Source organism: Mustelus asterias, chromosome 6 (genome assembly GCF_964213995.1).
Source record: "Mustelus asterias chromosome 6, sMusAst1.hap1.1, whole genome shotgun sequence".
Lineage (NCBI taxonomy): Eukaryota > Metazoa > Chordata > Chondrichthyes > Carcharhiniformes > Triakidae > Mustelus > Mustelus asterias.
In genome coordinates, this window is record NC_135806.1 from 136,772,205 (window position 1) to 136,792,911 (window position 20,707).

Sequence of the window (20,707 nt, forward strand, 5' to 3'; positions counted from 1 at the left end):
TTGGTATGGCTCCTGCTCTGCCCAAGACCGCAAGAAACTACAAAAGGTCGTGAATGAGCCCAATCCATCATGCAAACCAGCCTCCCATTCATTGACTCTGTCTACACTTCCCGATGCCTCGGCAAAGCAGCCAGCATAATTAAGGATCCCACACACCCCAGACATTCTCTCTTCCACCTTCTTCCTTCGGGAAAAAGATACAGAAGTCTGAGATCACGTACCAACCGACTCAAGAACAACTTCTTCCCTGCTGCTGTCAGACTTTTGAATGGACTTACCCTGCATTAAGTTGATCTTTCTCTACACCTTAGCTATGACTGTAACACCACATTCTGCACTCTCTTGTTTCCTTCTCTATGAACGGTATGTTTTGTCTGTATAGCGCGCAAGAAACAATACTTTTCACTGCAAGTTAATACATGTGACAATAATAAATCAAATCAAACCAAACATTCTAATGAAGATTTCACACCCAAAGCATGAACCCAATTTTCAGACAATGACTGGATTGTTTCACAACTGTCCGTTTTTATATCAGATTCTCAACACTATTGTTATTTCCTTTTCCACCACTGAGGAAATGCAGCACAATAGTCAGGTCTTAAAACAATACATTTATCTGGAGCAGAATGTGCCTCCAAAATTACCCAACAAAAATCCATCTGTCATCTACATGTGAAGCACGATCGATTTGCATATCCTTTTAAGAACAAATAGTGTAAGAAATAGGAGGAACAATTGACCGTACAGCTCCTTGAGCCTGCTCTGCTGTTAAATAAGATCGCAGCTTATCTTCTGCCTTAACTCAACTTTCCCACCTGCTCCCCAATATGGTCCAATTCCAAGAGAGCAAAATCTGCCTGAGCCTTGAAGCAGCATCTCTGGAGTGCAGAATTCCAAAGATTTACAACCCTTTGAGTGAAGAAATTTCTCCTCATCTCAGTCCTAAACGATCCTTATCCTGAGCCTGTGCCACATGACCCCAGCAAGGGAAAACTACTCTGTGCCATCTCTCCTGTCAGTATGTCAACACTGCAGCTACTTACTGGTCAATCAAGACTTCAGACAAATGCTTCAAGCCAAGGATGGACAACTAAGTTACCCATACTCACCAATGGAGGGGTACGGGTGTAGCTGTTAACCAGAGGCAGCCGGGCTAAGCTGATACCAATATTCCTGAGAGTCGTGTTCAGGAATGCTGGGATTCTTGTGTTGCTGACATGTCCAGAGGACAGTATAGACTGGAGACACTCCACCATTTCAGTCATCACATTACAGGCCTTTGTAATGCACATGGACCCTAAAAGGAAGACGGTAAAAAGGGCAAGACATTAGAACCTCAATAACAACTGCAAACCAAAATACTACAGCTCCAGCCAAGTATAACTGCCCCAATCAAATAGGATCACAACTGAAAACATTAACCAGAAGAGACATAATTGCATTTATTTATCGGTTTAATAGATCTCTGTAATATTTCAAAATATTTCCCATAACTTGACTTTGATGTGTGACCAGCACACAAGCAAACATCTTCATTGGAGTTTGTCTGTAGGCCATTCATAGAATCATAGAAACCCTACAGTACAGAAAGAGGCCATCCGGCCCATCGAGTCTGCACCGACCACAATCCCACCCAGGCCCTACCCCCATATCCCTACATATTTACCCACTAATCCCTCCAACCTACACATCTCAGGACACTAAGGGCAATTTTTAGCATGGCCAATCAACCTAACCCGCACATCTTTGGACTGTGGGAGGAAACCAGAGCACCCGGAGGAAACCCACGCAGACACGAGGAGAATGTGCAAACTCCACACAGACAGTGACCCAAGCCGGGAATCGAACCCAGGTCCCTGGAGCTGTGAAGCAGCAGTGCTAACCACTGTGCTACCGTGCCGCCCTTGTACGGAGAGCTTTGAACAGATCTTTGTCTATTCCTTCCAAAGGAATTTATTTATCCTGAAGCATCAATGTAAAGTAAATCTTCGACTAAAAGAAAGCTCTATTATGAATTGATCCACTTGTTCTAGCATTTCAGTTCATAGTATGGATCGAGGTGTTGGCGTAGGCTCAGGAATTGCTGCATTATCATAGGTGCCCCCTTTTAGATGACATGTGGAGATGCCGGCATTGGACTGGGGTGGGCACAGTAAGAAGTCTCACAACACCAGGTTAAAGCTGATGTTGAGAGATTTCTTACTGTGCCCTTTTGGGTGAGATATTAAACCAAAGTTCCATTTGCCTATTCAGATGGATGAGAACTCATTGCACTATTTGAAGAGCAAGGTAGTTCTCCTGATGTACTGGTTAACACCTTTTCCCCCTGAAACAACATTTGATTTGATTAATTATTGCATGTATTGGTATACAGTGAAAAGTATTGATTCTTGCGCACGATACAGAACAAGCATACCGTTTATAGAATATATTGGGGAGAAGGAAAGGAGAGGATGCAGAACATAGTGCTGAAGGGTGAAGAGAAAGATCAGCTCAATACATGGTAGGTCCATTCAGAAGTCTGATGGCAGAAGGGAAGAAGCTGTTCTTGAGTTGGTTAGTACGTGTTCTCATACTTTTGAGAAAAGAGAAAATGCTCGCTGCATCTGTAAGGAGAGAAAAAAGCTGATGTTTCGAGTCCAGATGACCCTTTGTCAAAGCCAAAAGGCACAGAAAGTGGGAGATATTTATACTGTAGAGTGAGGGAATGAAAGATGAGTCATAGCCACAGAAATCAGGGGAAAAGCTGCTAATGGCAGTCCATAGAGAGAATAGAAGGTATGAATGGCCAATCGGCAGAGAAATCAGAGGGTAAGCTGTGACAGATAAAGATGTTGGGGGGGTTTGGGGGGTGCGAGGTAAAAATGAGAAAGATATCTTTTGTATCATGCTTTTGTATCTTTTTCCCAATGGAAGGTGGTGGGAGAGAGAACGTCCGGGGTGCATGGGGTCCTTAATTATGTTGGCTGCTTTGCCGAAGCAGTGGGAAGTGCAGACAGATGGATGGGAGGTTGATTTCCTGATGGAATCGGCTACATTCATGACCTTTTGTAGTTCCTTGCAGTCTTGGGCAGAGCAGGAGCCATACCAGACTGTGATACAACCAGAAAGAATGCTTTCCATGGTGCATCTGTAAAAGTTGGTGAGTCATAGTGGACATGCTGAAATTCTTTAACTTACTGAGAAAGTAATGATAGCATTTATTAACAATAGCATCAGCATGGAGGGACCAGGACAGATTGTTAGTGATCTGAACATCTAGAAACTTGCAGTTCCCGACCATTTCCACTTCATCACTGTTGATGTAGACGGGGCAGGTCCTCCAGTACATTTCCTGAAGTCGATGACTATCTCCTTTGTTTTACTGACATTGAGGGAGAGATTATTGTCAACGCACCATTTCACCAGATCCTCTATCTCCTTTCTTTACTCCATCTTGTCATTCTTTGGGATCCAATCCACTACAGTGGTGTCATCAGCAAACTTGAAAATCGAATTGGAGGGGAATTTGGCCACACAGTCATGGGTGTATAAAGGGTATAGTAATGGGCTGAGAACACAGCCTTGTGGGACACCGGTGTTGAGGATAATAGTGGAGGAGGTGTCGTCACCTATCCTTATTGATTCTGGTCTGTGGGTTAGGAAGTCTAGGATCCAGTTGCATAAGGAGGAACCTAATCCTAGGTCACGGAGTTTGGAGCTGAGTTTTGTTGGGATAATGGTATTGAAGGCTGAGCTGAGGTCAATAAATAATAGTCTGACATAAGTGCTCTCGTTATCCAGGTGTTCCAGGGTTATGTGTAGGGCCAGGGAGATGGCATCTGTTGTGGACCTGTCGTGGCGATAGGCGAACTTAGTGGATCCAGGCAATCTGGGAGACTAGAGTTATTGGTGCCATGACTAACCTTTTGAAACACTTTATGATGGGTGTCAGAGCCACCAAGCGATAGTCATGAAGGCATGCTGCCTGGCTTTTCTTTGGTCATCTTCTCGAAGCAGGTAGGGACCTCAGGTCGGAGTATAGAGAGGTTAAAAATGTCTGTGAATACCCCAGCTAGCTGGTCCACGCAGGATCGGAGTGCTCATCCGGGTACCCCATGCAGGCCAGTTAATTTCCATGGGTTAACTTTCAAGAAAGCTGATCTAACACCTGTGATGGTGACCTCAGATACCGGTTCAGTTGAGGCTTCCGGTGCAGATGATGTCCTCTCACTGACCTCTTCCTCAAAACAGGCATAGATGGTATTAAGCTCATTGGGGAAGGGTGCATGTTGTCAGCGATTCTACATGTCTTCAGCTTGTAGCCTGTGTTATCATGCAGACTTTATCATAATCGGTGAGAATCATAAGAACAGATCATTTACCGATGTTTGCAGGAGCTTATCGCGAACACATTGCTGGCTGCCTTTGCTACCTTACAACAGTGACAACACACCAGTTGATTGTCTCGCGCTTTTTGACATTCAGAAGTCATGAAAGGTACAATGTAAATAAAGTTCATTCTTTTGTGTTATCAACTATTGGTCAAGACTCTGTCTGGTACATAGTGTGTATATATTTATAACATGGCAAATTGGACAGTCTAAGAAGGAATTCGCCTCAATGTTTGTGATTACTACAGTCGGTTGAACAGGAATGCACATTGAATGGAAAGACATTGCAGGGTGGGAATGAGCAGACAGACCATGGGATTAAAGCACTGAAAGTGAGAGCACAATAAGTAAAGGCAACAGAAGTTTGCCTTTTATTTAAGAATCAGGCACAGTGACAGTGGTTAAGCACTGCTGCCTCACAGTGCCAGGGACCCGGGTTCGATTCCCGGTTTGGGTCACTGTCTGTTTGGAGTTTGCACGTTGTCCTCGTGTCTACGTGGGTTTTCTCTGGGTGCTCCGGTTTCCTCCCACAGTCTGAACAGGTGCCAGAGTGTGGCGACTAGGGGAATTTCACAGTAACTTCATTGCTGTGTTAATGTAAGCCTTACTTGTGTCTAATAAATAAAAACTTTACTTAGCTACGCCATGGGGAAAATTTATTTTTGCTCAAGAGATTAGGGAACTTGGAATCCACAGCTTGATAAGTTGTCGGATATAGATTCAATTTGTAGTCTTCAAAGGGGAACTGAATAAGTACATGAAGAAAATATTGCACAGATATAGAAGAAAGATGGATTGGCACTAACTGGATTGTTCCTTGAAGGAGCTGGTCCACTCAACTGGCCTCTTTCTGTGCTGCATTATTCTGATCACATGAGTAGGTATTTAATGGTAATGATGGAAGTTATACATTGGTTAGGCCCAGATGGTGGAATATGTACAGGTTTTGGAAACCCATTACAGAAAGGAGCTTAAAGCATTCAGCACTGATTCATCAGGAAAGTGCCAGATATAGTAAAGGAAAGACACAAGATGCTGAGACTATCACTACTGAAGTCAAGACTGTTAGAAAGAGATTTAATGCCTTTTTTTTGGAATTATGAAGAGTTTTGAGAGAGTGAATAGGGAAACCTGGCTGAGACATCAGTGATGAGGAGTCACTATTTTATAACCACCATGAGAGCGAGGAAAGGCTTTCAGAGAAATTCTGTTTCAAAAACAGAGGAGCATGGAATGTTTTGCCTAAGGGAGTGGCTGAGGCAGAAGCCCTTACATTGCTTAAGGTGGTAACCGGTGACAGCTTTGTATTGGATGTAATGTGACCATTGGTAACAAGCTGTAAGGGTCAGCTGACCCAGTAAACCATGGAACCAATTACAGACGGATGTGATGGTCAGCTGACTCAGTATAAATAAGAACCTGTTTGGAATTGTGGGTAGCTTGGAGTGGCCCAGGGCGAGGCCCCAAGTTGGGAATAATGAAGTTTCTTTATTAAACCCTTTGATTTATAAGTTGGAGTAAGTTTCGTTATATTTTCATTATCTGCATTTGAAGAGTTCCTTCTGAGGAAACAGCTTTGGGTAAAGAACTGCACCAATCCAATAGGCTGAATGGCCTCCCCCTTCCTGCTGTAAACCTCTACAGCTCCATGGCAGATGTGATCATTACGCACAAGAACTACAGGAAATAAACTTGGCTTCATTTCCACATTCAGTTATCAGCAGACTGCTCTGATAATTGGAATGTGTGCCTGCTGTGCCCCAAGGGACCGACGTGATGTCAAATCTACTTACGCTCAGACACATTCGCACTCTCTTCATCCTCAACTGGCGCTCCATCAGTATTTGACTTCCTCCTCTCCTCATGAAGCAGCAGCTGCTCTCCAGGTTCAACCGCCACTGAAACAAGCAGATAGTGTGAATCACAAGCAGGGAAAGCCAGCAAGAACCCAAGGGGCACAATCACTGCACTCAGCTTCTTTAAACAAAATTCTCCAGGATTGAGATTTTTCATTGCACTGAACTATCTTGTGCAGACAAAATATACTGTCCAATAAACAGGGTAAAATTATTACCTTAACAACTGGATGTTTGCGGAACACATCTTTGCAAAAATTCTGAGCTGAATAACATATTTGAGCTAGAGGTTGTCAAATGCATGTGGGATCGTTTTGGAAACACAGACACCCTCTTGTGGATCTCTCACTTACACGGACACGCATCTGAAGAATTCTTGCAAACATTAGCATTTCCTAGGGATCCCATGCAAACGCTGACAGGGTTCGATGAAGAATGAAGAAAAGTACAGCACAGGAACAGGCCCTTCGGCCCTGCAAGCCTGCACCGATCATGAGGCCCTAACTAAACTAAAACCCCAGTTCAATTATGGCCTCGGATGAGGAGTCTGCACGTTCTCCCCATGTCAGCGTGGGTTTCCTCCCCCACTCCAAAAATGTGCAAATTAGGGTGATTGACCATGCTAAATTGTCAGGGGGATTAGCAAGGTAAATACATGGGGTTATGGGGCTAGGGCCTGGGTGGGGTTGCTGTTGGTGCAGGATGGATGGGCTGAATGGCCTCCTTCTGCACTGTAGGAATTCTATGATTTTCAATCTGGTTCTCAGCACGAACCTGCCCTTCATTCAGTACTGATTTGACAACTGCACGCAAACAATGCAGCATCCAAGGTTGAAGGGAGATCTGTTAGAGGCGCAATTTTGACAGGATTGTCTACGGTAGAGAAGGAAAGATCTTTCCCATGAATTTATAGTACAAGGATTAGGGGACACAGGTTAAAGTTTTGGGCAAGAGATTCGGGGAGAATTTGAGCATGACATTTTGTTTCTGCCCAAGAGAATAGTGGAAGACAATGAATGATTTCAAAAGGAAAATGGATGGACACTTTGCAGGGCCACAGAAATAGAACAGGGAAATCAGACTCACTTGGTTGGTCCAAGGAGAGCTGCACTCGACTTGATGGGCTGAATGTCCTCCTCCTGTGCCATAAATAACTCTTGGAACTGAAAAGTTATCACACCAGCAAGTAGTGAGTGCTTATTTCAGGCCAAGACTCCTTGCCCAAACTCCAGCCCCAAAGCAACACAGGCCTCTGGATCACAGTACCTGCTGGTGCTGACTCTCAAAAGTGCCTTCAGACCAGAGCATCACATTATAAAAAGGTAAAGTCGCCATAGTCCTTGATGACCAGGGGCTGCTCTTCCCTTTGAGGGGGAGAGCTCCTTGGTGATTTAACCTGAGGATTACCACATCTCAGGCAAGGGCTACCGTTGAGAAGGCAGAGTCTTCATAAATTACCTCAGCCAGTACAGGAATTGAACCCACGCTGTTGGCTTCACTTTGGTCCGTTTAGCTCAGCTGGTTGGACATCATATTGAGAGAAAGTGTCTGGACTTGATTTGATTGTCTGTGGGGATGGGAGGGGAATTTTCCATATTTTATTCTTTACTTAGTGGCCTTGGAATTTTTTTCCCTATTTTGCTTCTCCCAAGAGGTTACCAGACTCCAGGGTTGGGAGAAGTGGGAGAGATTGAGGAAGTGTTTAGCTGTGATATTCAAATCGTTACGCTCGAAAGACCAGCTGAGTCTTTCCGGTCCATCAGTTTCATAGAATATGCTACACCTGATGTGAGAGTGCTCAATGTTAGAGAAGGCACAACAGTAGCAATACTCCAAATGGAAAACAGTCTCTTCCCACAGCACTAGTATCTTTCACTGGGACAGTCACACAAAAAAGCAACATGTTTTTAAACTTAATTTCTCTGACCAATGGAAAAATATCCTTACTTGCGTCGATGATGAACCGGATGCAGTTGATAACCGAGCAGGCATGAGTTACATAGGCCGCAGAGGCCAGCAAGTTCCAAATGCCAGACTGCTGCAGAACTAAGCAGCAACAATCCAGAGCAGCTTGCAGGTCCAGACTTAGAGGAACTTGATCGTGCATCAACTGCCAGCACAGCGCCTGAATAACAATGTCAAAATCAGACATAGAGTTAAAGGCTCAGGATTGTTATAGCAACGAACGCACATAATTCAAGAATGCACCCCACCGAAACAGGTCATTCAATTCATCTGGTGTGTGTGCTGCTATTTGTGCTCCAAATGAACTGCCTCCAGTTCCCCCCACTCCATCTGAGCCTCCAGTTCCCCCCACTCCATCTGAGCCTCCAGTTCCCCCCACTCCATCTGAGCCTCCAGTTCCCCCCCACTCCATCTGAGCCTCCAGTTCCCCCCACTCCATCTGAGCCTCCAGTTCCCCCCACTCCATCTGAGCCTCCAGTTCCCCCCCACTCCATCTGAGCCTCCAGTTCCCCCCCACTCCATCTGAGCCTCCAGTTCCCCCCACTCCATCTGAGCCTCCAGTTCCCCCCACTCCATCTGAGCCTATCAGTATAAACTGCCTGCATTGTTGGAAGGATGTAACAGGTCCACCAGCATCTGTGGAGAGGAGAAACGTGTCGAAAGTTCAAGTAGAGTCCACTCATCTACCTTTTGGCTTTCTGGATGCTGACTGATCCGCTGTGTTTGCAGCATTTTTTCTCTGTCACTTTTTCATTAATGCTCAGTACAAGTCTGATTAAAATAAAACACTTGGATAACTGTTCTCACACCCGCTTTCAAATATTAAACCATTTACTATGCCTCAGTTTCTAAAAATGCACTGCAAAAACAGACTTAGTTTTAGCTGTACAGCTGTCTCAGGCCAATCCTCAGAAACTCCTCCCTCAACTTCACTCAGTGGCTATTTGCCTCGTCATAGTCATAGAGGTTTACAGCATGGAAACAGGCCCTTCGGCCCAACTTGTCCATGCCGCCCTTTTTTTTAAAACCCCTAAGCTAATCCCAATTGCCCGCATTTGGCCCATATCCCTCTATACCCATCGTACCCATGTAACTATCTAAATGCTTTTTAAAAGACAAAATTGTACCCACCTCTACTACTACCTCTGGCAGCTCGTTCCAGACACTCACCACGCTGTGTGAGAAAAAATTGCCCCTAATGTACTTTTGTGTGGTACATTGTCTACATTGAAGGTGTTAGACAAATACAAGATAATGTAACGTCTTGTGGGGTACACAAAAAGAACAGACTGGTTGGGCTAAATGGCCTGTTTCTGTGCTGTACACTCTGCAATTTTATGTAAGATGCTGTATTGACATAAATCAAATACGAAACACACACACACCAATAGTCCATAGATCAATAGAGAATTTGAATTGCATTTTAAACAGCAATCTCAAAATTAAGGAGCTGGCATCAGTAAAAGTAACGAAAGTTGTCAGATTGTGGTAAAACCCAACTTGTTCACTAACATCCTTTAAGGAAGGAAATCTGACGTCTTGTTTTATCATTCATTCAATGGATGTGGGTGTCGATGACAAGGGTCAGAATTCGCTGCTCAGCCCTAACTGCCCTCAAGGTGGTGGGCTTGCTAGCAAAGCCCACACCTCAAGAATGAATGAATGATAAAGATGGAGAGAGACCAAAACATAGACACACGTGAAGTGGAGTCTCGAAAATCTGACACGAATGTGGGCTCCCCACCTGCACAGCAGAAGGTGGCTGATAATTGCAAGTCCTCAATTTATGATATGGTACTGATTTGCTCTATTCCACCTCACCATGATTCCCCAATTTCTCTTCTGCATCATTCGTCGCTTAGCAGATCTGTAGGTAAAAATCGACCTTGCTGCAAAGCTGATCGTTCAACTGAGTGTGTCATTTCAGAAGCACTTTTTTCCTCCATGAACTCACACTGCTGCAGACTGCAGGGTGCTAGGCATAACTTTCCCTGTAGTTTCTCAGTTATGAAGCCCGCATGATCCAAGAAATGTGATGCTAATCTTAACGGAGTCGCAGGTTTTCAAATTAACATCGGACCATGCTTTCCAGAGAGGTTTCCTTTGTGGGTGTAGGGTGGAAATAATAAAGACTCCTAACCACAAGTAGCATTCAGAGTCCCACAGGAGGTTTACCACAATGCACATGCAACAGGAAACAAGAGCGACAAATACAGCAGCATTCTGTTAGCTTAAGGCCTTGCAGTAAACCAGATGGATCTCAAGGCCCCAAAATCTTTGGGTTTCAACAAAGCAAGCTTGCACAAAAAGCGCACCTGGGAAAATAAAATCAAAGTCTGCCTGCAGCCACTCACAACACAATTGTGGCATTCATACCAGAAAACTCAAGTTGCATACAAAGTCAACGTTCGCCTTTGTTAATGGGGCCGAGCCTTACCTCTAGAGACAAGACCATGAACCTGGCAATATCCACCTCACTGTCAGTAGAAATCTGAAGAGACGGTGGCAGTTTCGGAAGAGACAGGAGGTACTGGGCCACTGCATTACACAGACTAATAACGGAATGATAGAACAGTGTGTCTCCTGGAAAACAAAGAGTTTTAAAAATGCATGCAGCTTAAACACAACCATTCCAACAAAAACAGAAGTCCAAAGATGTGCATGTTAGGTTGATTGGCCATGTTAAATTGACCCTAGTGTCAGGGGGATTAGTAGGGTAAATACGTGGGGTTGAGGGGACAGGGCCTGGATGGGATTGTGGTCGGTGCAGACTCGATGGACCGAATAGCCTCCTTCTGTACTGTAGGCATTCTTTGGATTCTATGAGAAGGCAATCTTGCCAATGTCAAAATAAAGCCTAGATTTTTATACAATTCAACTTTAAGAACTGATCTTCCACAATGATGCTCATGAACAAAAGAACTAATTTGTGTCTCTTTCTATAACTGTTTTCCACTTGTTCCAATATGTTTGTGTCACTTTCAGTGCTTGATTTCAATTGTCGTTTTCCCCCCCTCTTCCTCTCAGAAAGGCTTTCATTTTTCTGATCATGTTGTCTATGGCGATTTTGTTCTGTCTCTTCCTGCAAGTCTCAGCTGTGGTTCAATTGGCCACCCTTCGGATGAGCCTGTCTACCCTTCAAGAGAATGCAAAGAGCCCTTTGGCACTATTTCAAAGAAGAGCTGGGGAGTATCCCAGGTAACCGAGCCAACATTCATCCCTCAATCAACATCACAAACACATTTTCTGATCATTATCACATTGTTGTTCGTGGGAACCGGTTCATAAATTGCTGCCACGTTTGCTACATCACAACAGTGACTACACTTCATTGATAGTAACATATTTTGGGAGGTCCAAACATCACGAAAGGCACTATATACAGGTTCTTTCTTTCTAGGTCTTAACTTCATTCTTTAATTTCTCCAGATTCCAGCAGGTCTCTTACCAAAAAGTTCACCGATCTTATTCTGGTAAGAGGAATTAGGCAAAGGACACAGCCTTTGGAACACCTGATGGTTGCTGGGAAGGTGCTGGACGTGGAATGCCACACGGTCCAAGGTAATTTTCCTGGCAGTTTCAAACAGCACGCTGGTCTGGTCTTCAGAGATTCCGTGCAAACCCAAAGCCAAGCAGGGCGTCAAAAGGTTCAAGTTGAACTCCTGGAAAAGCACAGATAAACACAGCACACTTGAGAATTTCAACTAACGGTTAAAAATGGTACCACAGATACACCAATCTCATCAGCCAGCTCTTCCCAGAAATAGCACGTTGATAAAGGCACTGGATTAACAATATTTGTTCATGATATATACCCAGTGACACAAGCAAATGAGTAATGAACTTCCACAAGTCACAAACTGCTGATTCCAGGCAGGTTGAAAGCGGAGAGGCACAAGTGGTCCATAAATCTGTGGATTTCTACCTACAGGGTAGAAACTCCTTACCGCAATTTGCTGGACAGTTTTCACATTAATAACAATAAGAGACATTGAACTTGCTGCAAAATTTGGCAGCAAAATCTGAATCACGTTTTCACCCCAGTGTGAAGAGGTGGCAGAGGATAGCGAGCAATTCACAGACACAGGCGGTCAGGCTCCTGCTGACAGGCCCTCTGAAAACCAACCTCTTGGACCAAGCTTTTGACCCATTTTAATATCTCCATCTCTGACTCAGCATCAACTTTGTCACTCTCCCTTGAAGAATTTCAGTCTCTTGTTTTGTGGCACTGTACAAATGCAAGATGCTGAAGCTGCAGTTGCATTCACAATGTGCTCAATTCCCCATGTGTGTGGATGGTAAAGGAATGAAGTCGGAATACTAATCTTGAACAGCCGGAACGAGCCATTACCTTAAATGTCATGACAGAGCGGAGGTCATCTTCAGGAAGTTTATCGAGCAGTTCAGTGCACTCCATTAAAGCAGTATTTAACTTGCTGCAGCACTGCCATTTAATAAGCGATACATACCAGTCCTGTAACACAAAAAAGCAGGATGAACATATTTAACTCTACAGGGACTGGGTCTGGTCATAGAAGCAACAATTCCCCCTCTTTACAACCTCATAATCCTTGTTCATTGATATCTTACTGTAACTTACAAAACTTTCCAATATGATATTCAAGAGGCCAGCACTGACACAGGGTTAAATGGTCATATGAGGAACGGTTGAGGACTCTGGGTCTGTACCCGTTGGAGTTTAGAAGGATGAGGTGGGATCTTATTGAAACTTACAGGATACTGCGAGGCCTGGATAGAGTGGACGTGGAGAGGATGTTTCCACTAGTAGGAAAAACTAGAACCAGAGGGCACAACCTCAGGCTAAAGGGACGATCCTTTAAAACAGAGATGAGGAGGAATTTCTTCAGCCAGAGAGTGGCGAATCTGTGGAACTCTTTGCCGCAGAAGGCTGTGGGGGCCAGGTCATTGAGTGTCTTTCAGACAGAGATAGATAGGTTCTTGATTAATAAGGGGATCAAGGGTTATGGGGAAAAGGCAGGAGAAAGGGGATGAGAAAAAAAACCAGCCATGATTAAATGGTGGAGCAGACTCGATGGGCCGAATGGCCTAATTCTGCTCCTATGTCTTATGGCCTCCTTTTGTGCTGTAACCATTCTATAATTCTAAAACTTAACTTCTGCCTCTTGATGACTTACAGAAAGCTGGAAATTAAATGAACCTTTGTTCAGAAAATGGGGGAGTTTAAGGATAAGCAATCTTTACAAAAGGGATTTTCTTTCGCTCCTTGAGAATCTCTGGCCCTGCACTATTTTCCCCTACTAAGCCAGCAGGATAAGAAAGGAGTTTCAAGTCATTCTGTCCCCCGGCATGAAAAAGAACACAAGGAGAACTCACACTGATGCTCTCTATGACCTGAATTTTCAGAATGGTGAGCACTCACCCCTTCCCCTGCCCCTTCCTGTCCGAGATCAAGGGTGAAGATCTTTTCTGTTTGACACCCTCCAGCCGAAAGGGCCTTCATAGGGGTATGGGCAAGCTTCCCGTCCGAAGCCCTGTCTGCCTCACCATCAAATTGCATTGGGGTTTCAGCGGACGGGATCCCGGATCCATACTGGTCCATATTTATTACTCTGGAGAAAGGACTACTTGTTGCTCGTGTCATGATGATCACTGGAGCACTTTACAGCCAATTATTCACTTTTTGAAATGGTCACTGTTGTATTGCAGGAAACGCAGTCGCCAATTTGAGCACAGAAAGCTCCCACAAACAGCGACATGATAATGAGCAGAACCTATTTTTAAGATGTTTGGGATAAATTGGGGGATAAATATTGACCAGGACACCAGGAATAACTCCGGTTTTCTTTGCAATATGTCCACTCGAGGAACTAGGAACTTGGTATTTAACATCTCATCTGAAAGATGGCACCTCCGACAGTGCAGCACTCCTTCAGCACTGCACTAAATCGTCAACTTTGATTTTGGTGCTCAAGTCCCATTCCGGACTTGAACTCACAACCATCTGACTCAGAAATAGCGTGCCACCCACTGAGCCACAGCCGTACTCCTAATGAGAATTTACTGATCACCCTGAGAATCATTACTTTGTGCATGAGGCCATGTTTCATTTCCAGGTAAGGAAATTAGCTATGCCAGCAATTCTTCATGCTGCATACCAGAAACATTATGTGCAGGACACTCAAATCCTAACAAGTCATTTCATAAGTTTTAGGTCAAAGATTTCATAGTTTAAAGTTTATTTATCAGTGCCACAAGTAGGCTTACTGCAATGAAGTTACTGTGAAAATCCCCTAGTCGCTGCACTCTGGCACCTGTTCGGGTACACTGAGGGAGAATTTAGCATGGCCAATGCACCTAACCAGCACATCTTTCGGACTGTGGGGAGAAACCGGAGCACCGGAGGAAATCCACGCAGACACGGGGAGAACGTACAGACTCCGCATAGACAGTGACCCAAGCCGGGAAACGAATCCTGGTCCCTGGTGCAATGAGGCTGCAGTGCTAATCACTGAGCCACCTTGCCGCCCATACGAGTGTGTCAGTAATTGCAGGTGCCTCCAAAACAGAACTGTTTGAAGCCATTGCTCAAAGGCAATTAGATCATAGAGGTTCACAAGACAGAAAGATGCCATTTGGCCCTTGTAGTCTCTTAACTCTTGGGTTGAGCAATCCAAAACTAATCCCACTGTAAAACACTATCAGTACTTACATCTTCCTCTGATTCAAATATGTACCCATGTTTCTCTTAAAAGATGCAATGGTCACAAACACTAGTTGCAACAAAACACTTCATGGTCTATCAATATTTGGAATAAAGACATTTCTCCTAACTGTTCTCCTCATCGCTTTTGGTTAATAGCCTATGATCACTGACTCATCCATCTAGAAGACTCTTGTCTCTTTCTATTCAAAACACATCATTTTGTTAAAGCCTCTTAAAGATCATTCATTGTTTCCATCCAAGATGATTCACAAGAGGCATTTTTTTCCAGAAACAAATGGAACCTTTTAGTAAGAAACTTTGCTGAGTCTACCTTTGAGTCTACCCTTAGTAGCGCCTATGGATGCAGCACCATAACAGGGACAATTAATCTATGAACAATTAATCAGCCTCAATCATTCTTAATCAATTTAATGTGAATCTTCAAAAGACACCAGGGAAATAGGAACGCCACTGCCTTCGTGTTCTCACCTTTTCCACAATGATAGATTCTATGGAGGATAGTTTGTCCCCATCCAGCGGGTGAGAGGTCACAACAGGGGACGGGCTAACCGTGTCAGCTGCGACTGTTGTACGGAACCTGTCCAGCAGGGAGTACAATCTTTGGTGTCTGAAAGAAAAAGAAAAAATTACTCAAGTGAGACTTTTACAAATAGACCGAGTCTATGCTCCAATTATCTCATCAAGTCAATTCAAGCATGAATTCACCAGTCAAGGCACAGAGCCAAGACTGCCGAGTTCCAACAATCATAAAATCTCTACAATATAGAAACAGGCCATTCAGTCCATCAAACCTGCATCTATCCTGTAACAGCACGTATTTACCCTGCTAATCCCCATGACACTAAGGGGCAATTTAGCATGGCCAATCAACCCAACCCGTGCATCTTTGGAGTGTGGAGGGAAACCAGCACACCCGGAGGAAACTCACGCAGACATGGGGAGAATGTGCAAACTCCACACAGTCACCCAAGGCCGGAATCGAACCTGGGTCCCTGGCGCTGTGAGGCAGCAGCGTTAACCACTGTGCCACCCTGCCGCCCAAAGACATTCTGCCAAGACAAGGCATAGCACCAACGCTCCCGAATTCAAAGACACAGCACCAACGCTCCCGAATTCAAACAAGACACAGCACCAACACTCCCGAGACAAGGCACAGCCCCATCATTTCCAATTTCAGACAAGGCACTGCAGTAATTATTTTTTTATTCCCTCACTAACTCAGATGATAAATGTAATGGTTCCTTCTCCCTCCCATCATTACCCCAGCATAAACTGGTTGAACCCAAGAACCAAACACAAGGTTTCCTACCTCTGAGCAAGGCAAGTGGACTGTAGGTAACGCTGAATCCTTTCCAACTCTTCACGTGGTACTTGGGCAACGCTATTCTAAAAAGAGAGCATCTCTATTTTAATGTTAGTTCAATAACAAATCATACCATGCTGCAAATCTGACACAAAACAATGATGGAGGCTCTCAGAAATCAGGCTGCCTCTCTGAACAGAGGAGTGAATTCATCTTCCAGGGTGCAATGTGGACTGGTGTCTCTGAGGTGGGCTGGTGGAGGAATGGTTTGTGCTTGACATCCCCCCATAACATCATACTGACAGGGTCATACTGACACTTCCTGAGTGCCTGCTTTTTTCTGTCCTTAGACTGTTGCAACCTGCTCCACTTTGCCAAGTTTCTTTTTATGCACTCCTTTTTGTATGTCCCATTCCCCACCTCTTAGCTATTCACATTGTGTGCATCTTGGAAATAGCTTCGATTTGTTCAGTTTCTGTCAACATGCCTGCTATCACTTTGTACTAAATTCACTTCTGCCATTAAGCCCTCTCATTCACCCAAGAACAAAATTTAAATTTGTCTTTATTATGTGGATCTGCCCCCCCCCCCCCCCCCCCCCCCATCCATCCCCATAGCCCCACGTATTTAACCTGCTAATCTCCCTGACACGAAGGGTCAATTTAGCATGGCCAATCCACCTAACCTGCATATCTTTGGACTGTGGGAAGAAAACAGAGCACCCAAAGGAAACCCATGCAGACACGGGGAGAACGTGCAGACTCCACACAGACAGTCACCCAAGCCAGGAATTGAATCCGGGCCCCTGGCGCTGTGAGACAGCAGTGCTAACCATGGGTCATCGTACTGTCTTAAACACTCATCTGCAAAATCCCCCATGTTTTGACGAAGGGCCTGAGGCTTTCCCAACACCCTCAAACACCACATCCACTGCATTTCCCCACCTACTATGTCTTATTACCTGAGATTCTTGGAGCACGATGGTAGCTTTTAAAATCTCTGCTGACTACTTCTATTTCTCCTTTACCATGTTATAAATGTATCCTCAGAAGCTCCAATATGGATAATAAGCTAAGTGGCCTGTAGCTTGCTGGATGAGCTCAGACCCCCATTTTAAAAAAATGAGCACTACATTGGTCAATCTCCAGTTTCACGGCACACATTCAAACTTCAAGATAATTCCCAGTGCTTCAGCAACTTCGTTCATGTCCCTCAGGATCTGAGGATGTATTACGTTGGGTTTTATGTCATCCTTTAGTTCAACTCGGGTACTTAAAGCATTCCATTCCTTTATCATAATGCCGTTGATTTCACTCAACTGCTACAGGATTTGCTTCCTCTCTGGCACAATGAGCTGTCAGAGATGCCCTTTTACTGGGTGGGATGCTCCCCTGATGTCTTGTCTCTCTGCCCCGAGATAAAACGAAGACGGCAAGCTTGGTTGTCTGGAGGGGAGGAATCCAGTGCTCTAAGTGGCAACCTTCACCCAGACTGGCCTCGCAACTTCATTGCTGAGCCAAACTAAAGGCCATTGTTGACAACCCTTTTAACTGGCGACAAGAATCAGGAATTTCAGTAAGCTTGCTCCCATGTAATTACAGACAGTGCTCATCTCTACCTTTTGTTTATATGTTTAATTCATTTTTTGGCTCTATAAATCCATTTTAACTGTGTGCAAGAGAAAAGTGTTGAATGAAGAATAATTGGAAGTATTAAAACAGTTGGTAGAACAGAAAAGGAACATTGTTGAAGAGAGAGACATTTTGCCGAAGCTTTTCATCTTGCACTTATCAGGACAAACAAAACAAGAACACCAAATTTCAAACAATCACAACAATTTATACCACAGGAGGAAAGAGTGCTGATTGGTTGGCAAGTCAACTCAGATTAGAATATTGGAATTGGAAGAATTAAAATTTTTAATATTACTGAAAAGAGACAAATGTTGCTGAGGCTTTTTATATCACACTCATCAGGACAAATGCAAAAAAAACTAATTTCAAATGGTCACAACAATCCTGAGTGTGCTAATAGCTACACTAACAATCAATGCAAGATCATCAGTCGAACTCACAATGTGGTTCATTTACGCTTGCTAGAAGTGACAGCCATTTGCACACAGGGACCCATTCTCTGCAAACAAAAGGAATATGCTCAAGTCTTGCATGTTTTTGGAAAATGCAAGACTTTTGGAAACCTAAATCTCCCCATTGCTTTCTCCATGGTAAGTAAAACCTAGGCCAATCAGAACTGACTTGCCAACCAATCAGCACCTTTCCTCCCGTGGTATAAATTGTGATCGTTTGAAATTTGGTATTCTTGTCTTTGTCCTGATGAGTGCAAGAAAAGCTTCAGCAACATGCCTCCCTTTTCAACAATATTCCAGTTCTGCATTACCAAACTTTTTAACACTTCCAATCATTCTTCTTTCAACATTTTTCTTTTGTGCATAGTTAAAATGGATTTACTCCCATACATATACAAAAAAGCCAAACAATACATTATACATATAAAGAAAAGCATAGGTAAGCATTGTCAATCATTACATGGAAGCAAACTTTAACTTATGTCCCTCTCAGCACAAAGCAGCTTCGCAAGTGCGGAATTCAGGTGTGGAAGTCTGCTCCTGATTACTGGTTTGCACACCTTTCTGTCCGTGAATTTTAATTATTGGGAAATTGTTCAGGTTGGAAACTTGGGTACGATCCTGGAATTCTCCACTTAACGACAAGATGGATGAACAGGAAAGATGGCAATGGTTGGCCTCTAAGTCAGACGGTTACACGTTCAATTCCACTTCAGAGACTTTAGAGTGCAAAATTTCAGCTGACAGACTGGTGCAGTACTGAGGGAGTGCTGCACTGTCAGAGATACCTTCTTTTGGATGAGACATTAAATCAGGCCCTATCTGTGGGCATAAAAGAAACAGTAGCACAATTCAGGAGAGAAATGGGAATGCTCTTCCTGGTATCTTGGCTGATATTTATCCCTCAGCCAACATGACTTTAAAAATGTGATCGCTATCACATTGCTGCTTGTGGGAACTTGCTATGCAGAAACTGACTGTCCCATTTCCTATAGTACAACAGTGACTACACTTCAAGAGTCCCTCAAGTGCTTTGTAGCATTATGAGTTCTTAAAAGGTGCTGTATAAATGCAAGTATTTATTTGTTTAAAAAGGGAAGGTCCACCTGCACCATCACCCCCTTACCGGGCAACTAGGAACGAGCATGTAATGTGGCCTTGCTAATGTTAAAACATACAAAATCCAAAGGGGCAATAACAGGGTGGATGTGGAAAGGATGCTTCCTCTTGTGAGAGAATCTAGAACTAGGAGTCACCATTTAACACCGCCACCTATCAACCTCGGTGCTTGCTAACCTACATTGACTCATGGTGAAGTAACCCCTCGATTTTAAAATTCTCATCCTTGTTTTCGAATCCTTTCATGACCTTGTCCCTCCCTATCACTGAAATTACCTCTAGCCTTACAACCTTCTATGATATCCTCGCTCTTCCAACCCTGGCCTCTCGTGCATCCCTGACTTTTTGAACCTCACCACTGGCGGCCAGTCTTTCAGCTGTCTAAGCTCCGAGCTCTGCAATTCTCTCCCCAAAACTCTTGGCCCCTCTTCACTTCTTCAAAACATAGAAGATAGGAACAGGAGGAGGCCATTTGGCCCTTCGATCCTGCTCCGCCATTCATTATCATGGCTGATCGTCCAACTCAATAGCCTAATCCTGCTTTATCCTCATAACCTTTGCTGCCATTTGCCCCAAGTGCTATATCTAGCCGCCTCTTGAATACATTCAACCCATCCCAAAATGCACCTCTTTGACCAAACTTTCAGTTATCTGATCTACTATCTCCTTATTTGACTCAGGATGAAATTTGGTTTCATGATATGCCTGCGGATGTTTTATGAAGTTAAAGACACGGCATAATTGCAACTTCTTGTTGCCAAAAAAAAACATATGCGAGCAGTCTCACCTCTGCATTTGAATTCCGAACATTCCCGGCCTGTGAAGCTGAGAGCTGTAACCTGTACTCCCATAATGTACCTCTTCATATCATGTGCCGAAGTGACTTCAGTTGAAAGTACATGGGAAAATTATATACATGCATCTGGAGTAAATGGCTAATCAAGGCTAAGTGTGCAAGTCGCAGACCAAATTAAATGCAAGTTGCCACTTTACCTGCAAGCTTTCCGCTAAAAGCATTTCAACTCGCCGGCAAGCCAGGGTATCCACCATCCGTGCCAGTACCCGGAAAGGTGTACTGATGAGCTTGTCGATGTACAGCATCAAGACCGCTCCTGACTGGCTGAGATGGATTCCCTCCAAACACTGCAGGGTCTTCTTTAACATGGTTGGCTATTGGGGGAAGTGATTGGAAGAAAAGTCAGTAACATTCAAACTGAGGAATTAAATCCAATAAGGAATTCAGGACAAACTGATTTACCCAAAGAATGAGGAGAATGTGGAACCCAGCACCATAGT

The 20,707-nt window shown here is 44.0% G+C and overlaps 1 protein-coding gene across 5 annotated transcripts in view; it reads right to left on the bottom strand.

Annotated features, from left to right (window-relative positions):
* Positions 1–20,707, bottom strand: part of htt (huntingtin) — a 222,177-nt gene that overhangs the window by 38,820 nt on the left and 162,650 nt on the right. For all 5 annotated transcript variants that reach the window (XM_078215138.1, XM_078215136.1, XM_078215139.1 and 2 more), the window contains 9 exons: positions 20,405–20,581; positions 16,213–16,289; positions 15,372–15,510; positions 12,549–12,671; positions 11,646–11,859; positions 10,635–10,780; positions 8,180–8,357; positions 6,170–6,274; positions 1,113–1,300 (listed from right to left, as the gene is read on the bottom strand). In XM_078215138.1, the coding sequence (XP_078071264.1) occupies positions 1,113–1,300; positions 6,170–6,274; positions 8,180–8,357; positions 10,635–10,780; positions 11,646–11,859; positions 12,549–12,671; positions 15,372–15,510; positions 16,213–16,289; positions 20,405–20,581 (1,347 nt within the window). The remainder of the gene's footprint in view (positions 1–1,112; positions 1,301–6,169; positions 6,275–8,179; positions 8,358–10,634; positions 10,781–11,645; positions 11,860–12,548; positions 12,672–15,371; positions 15,511–16,212; positions 16,290–20,404; positions 20,582–20,707) is intronic.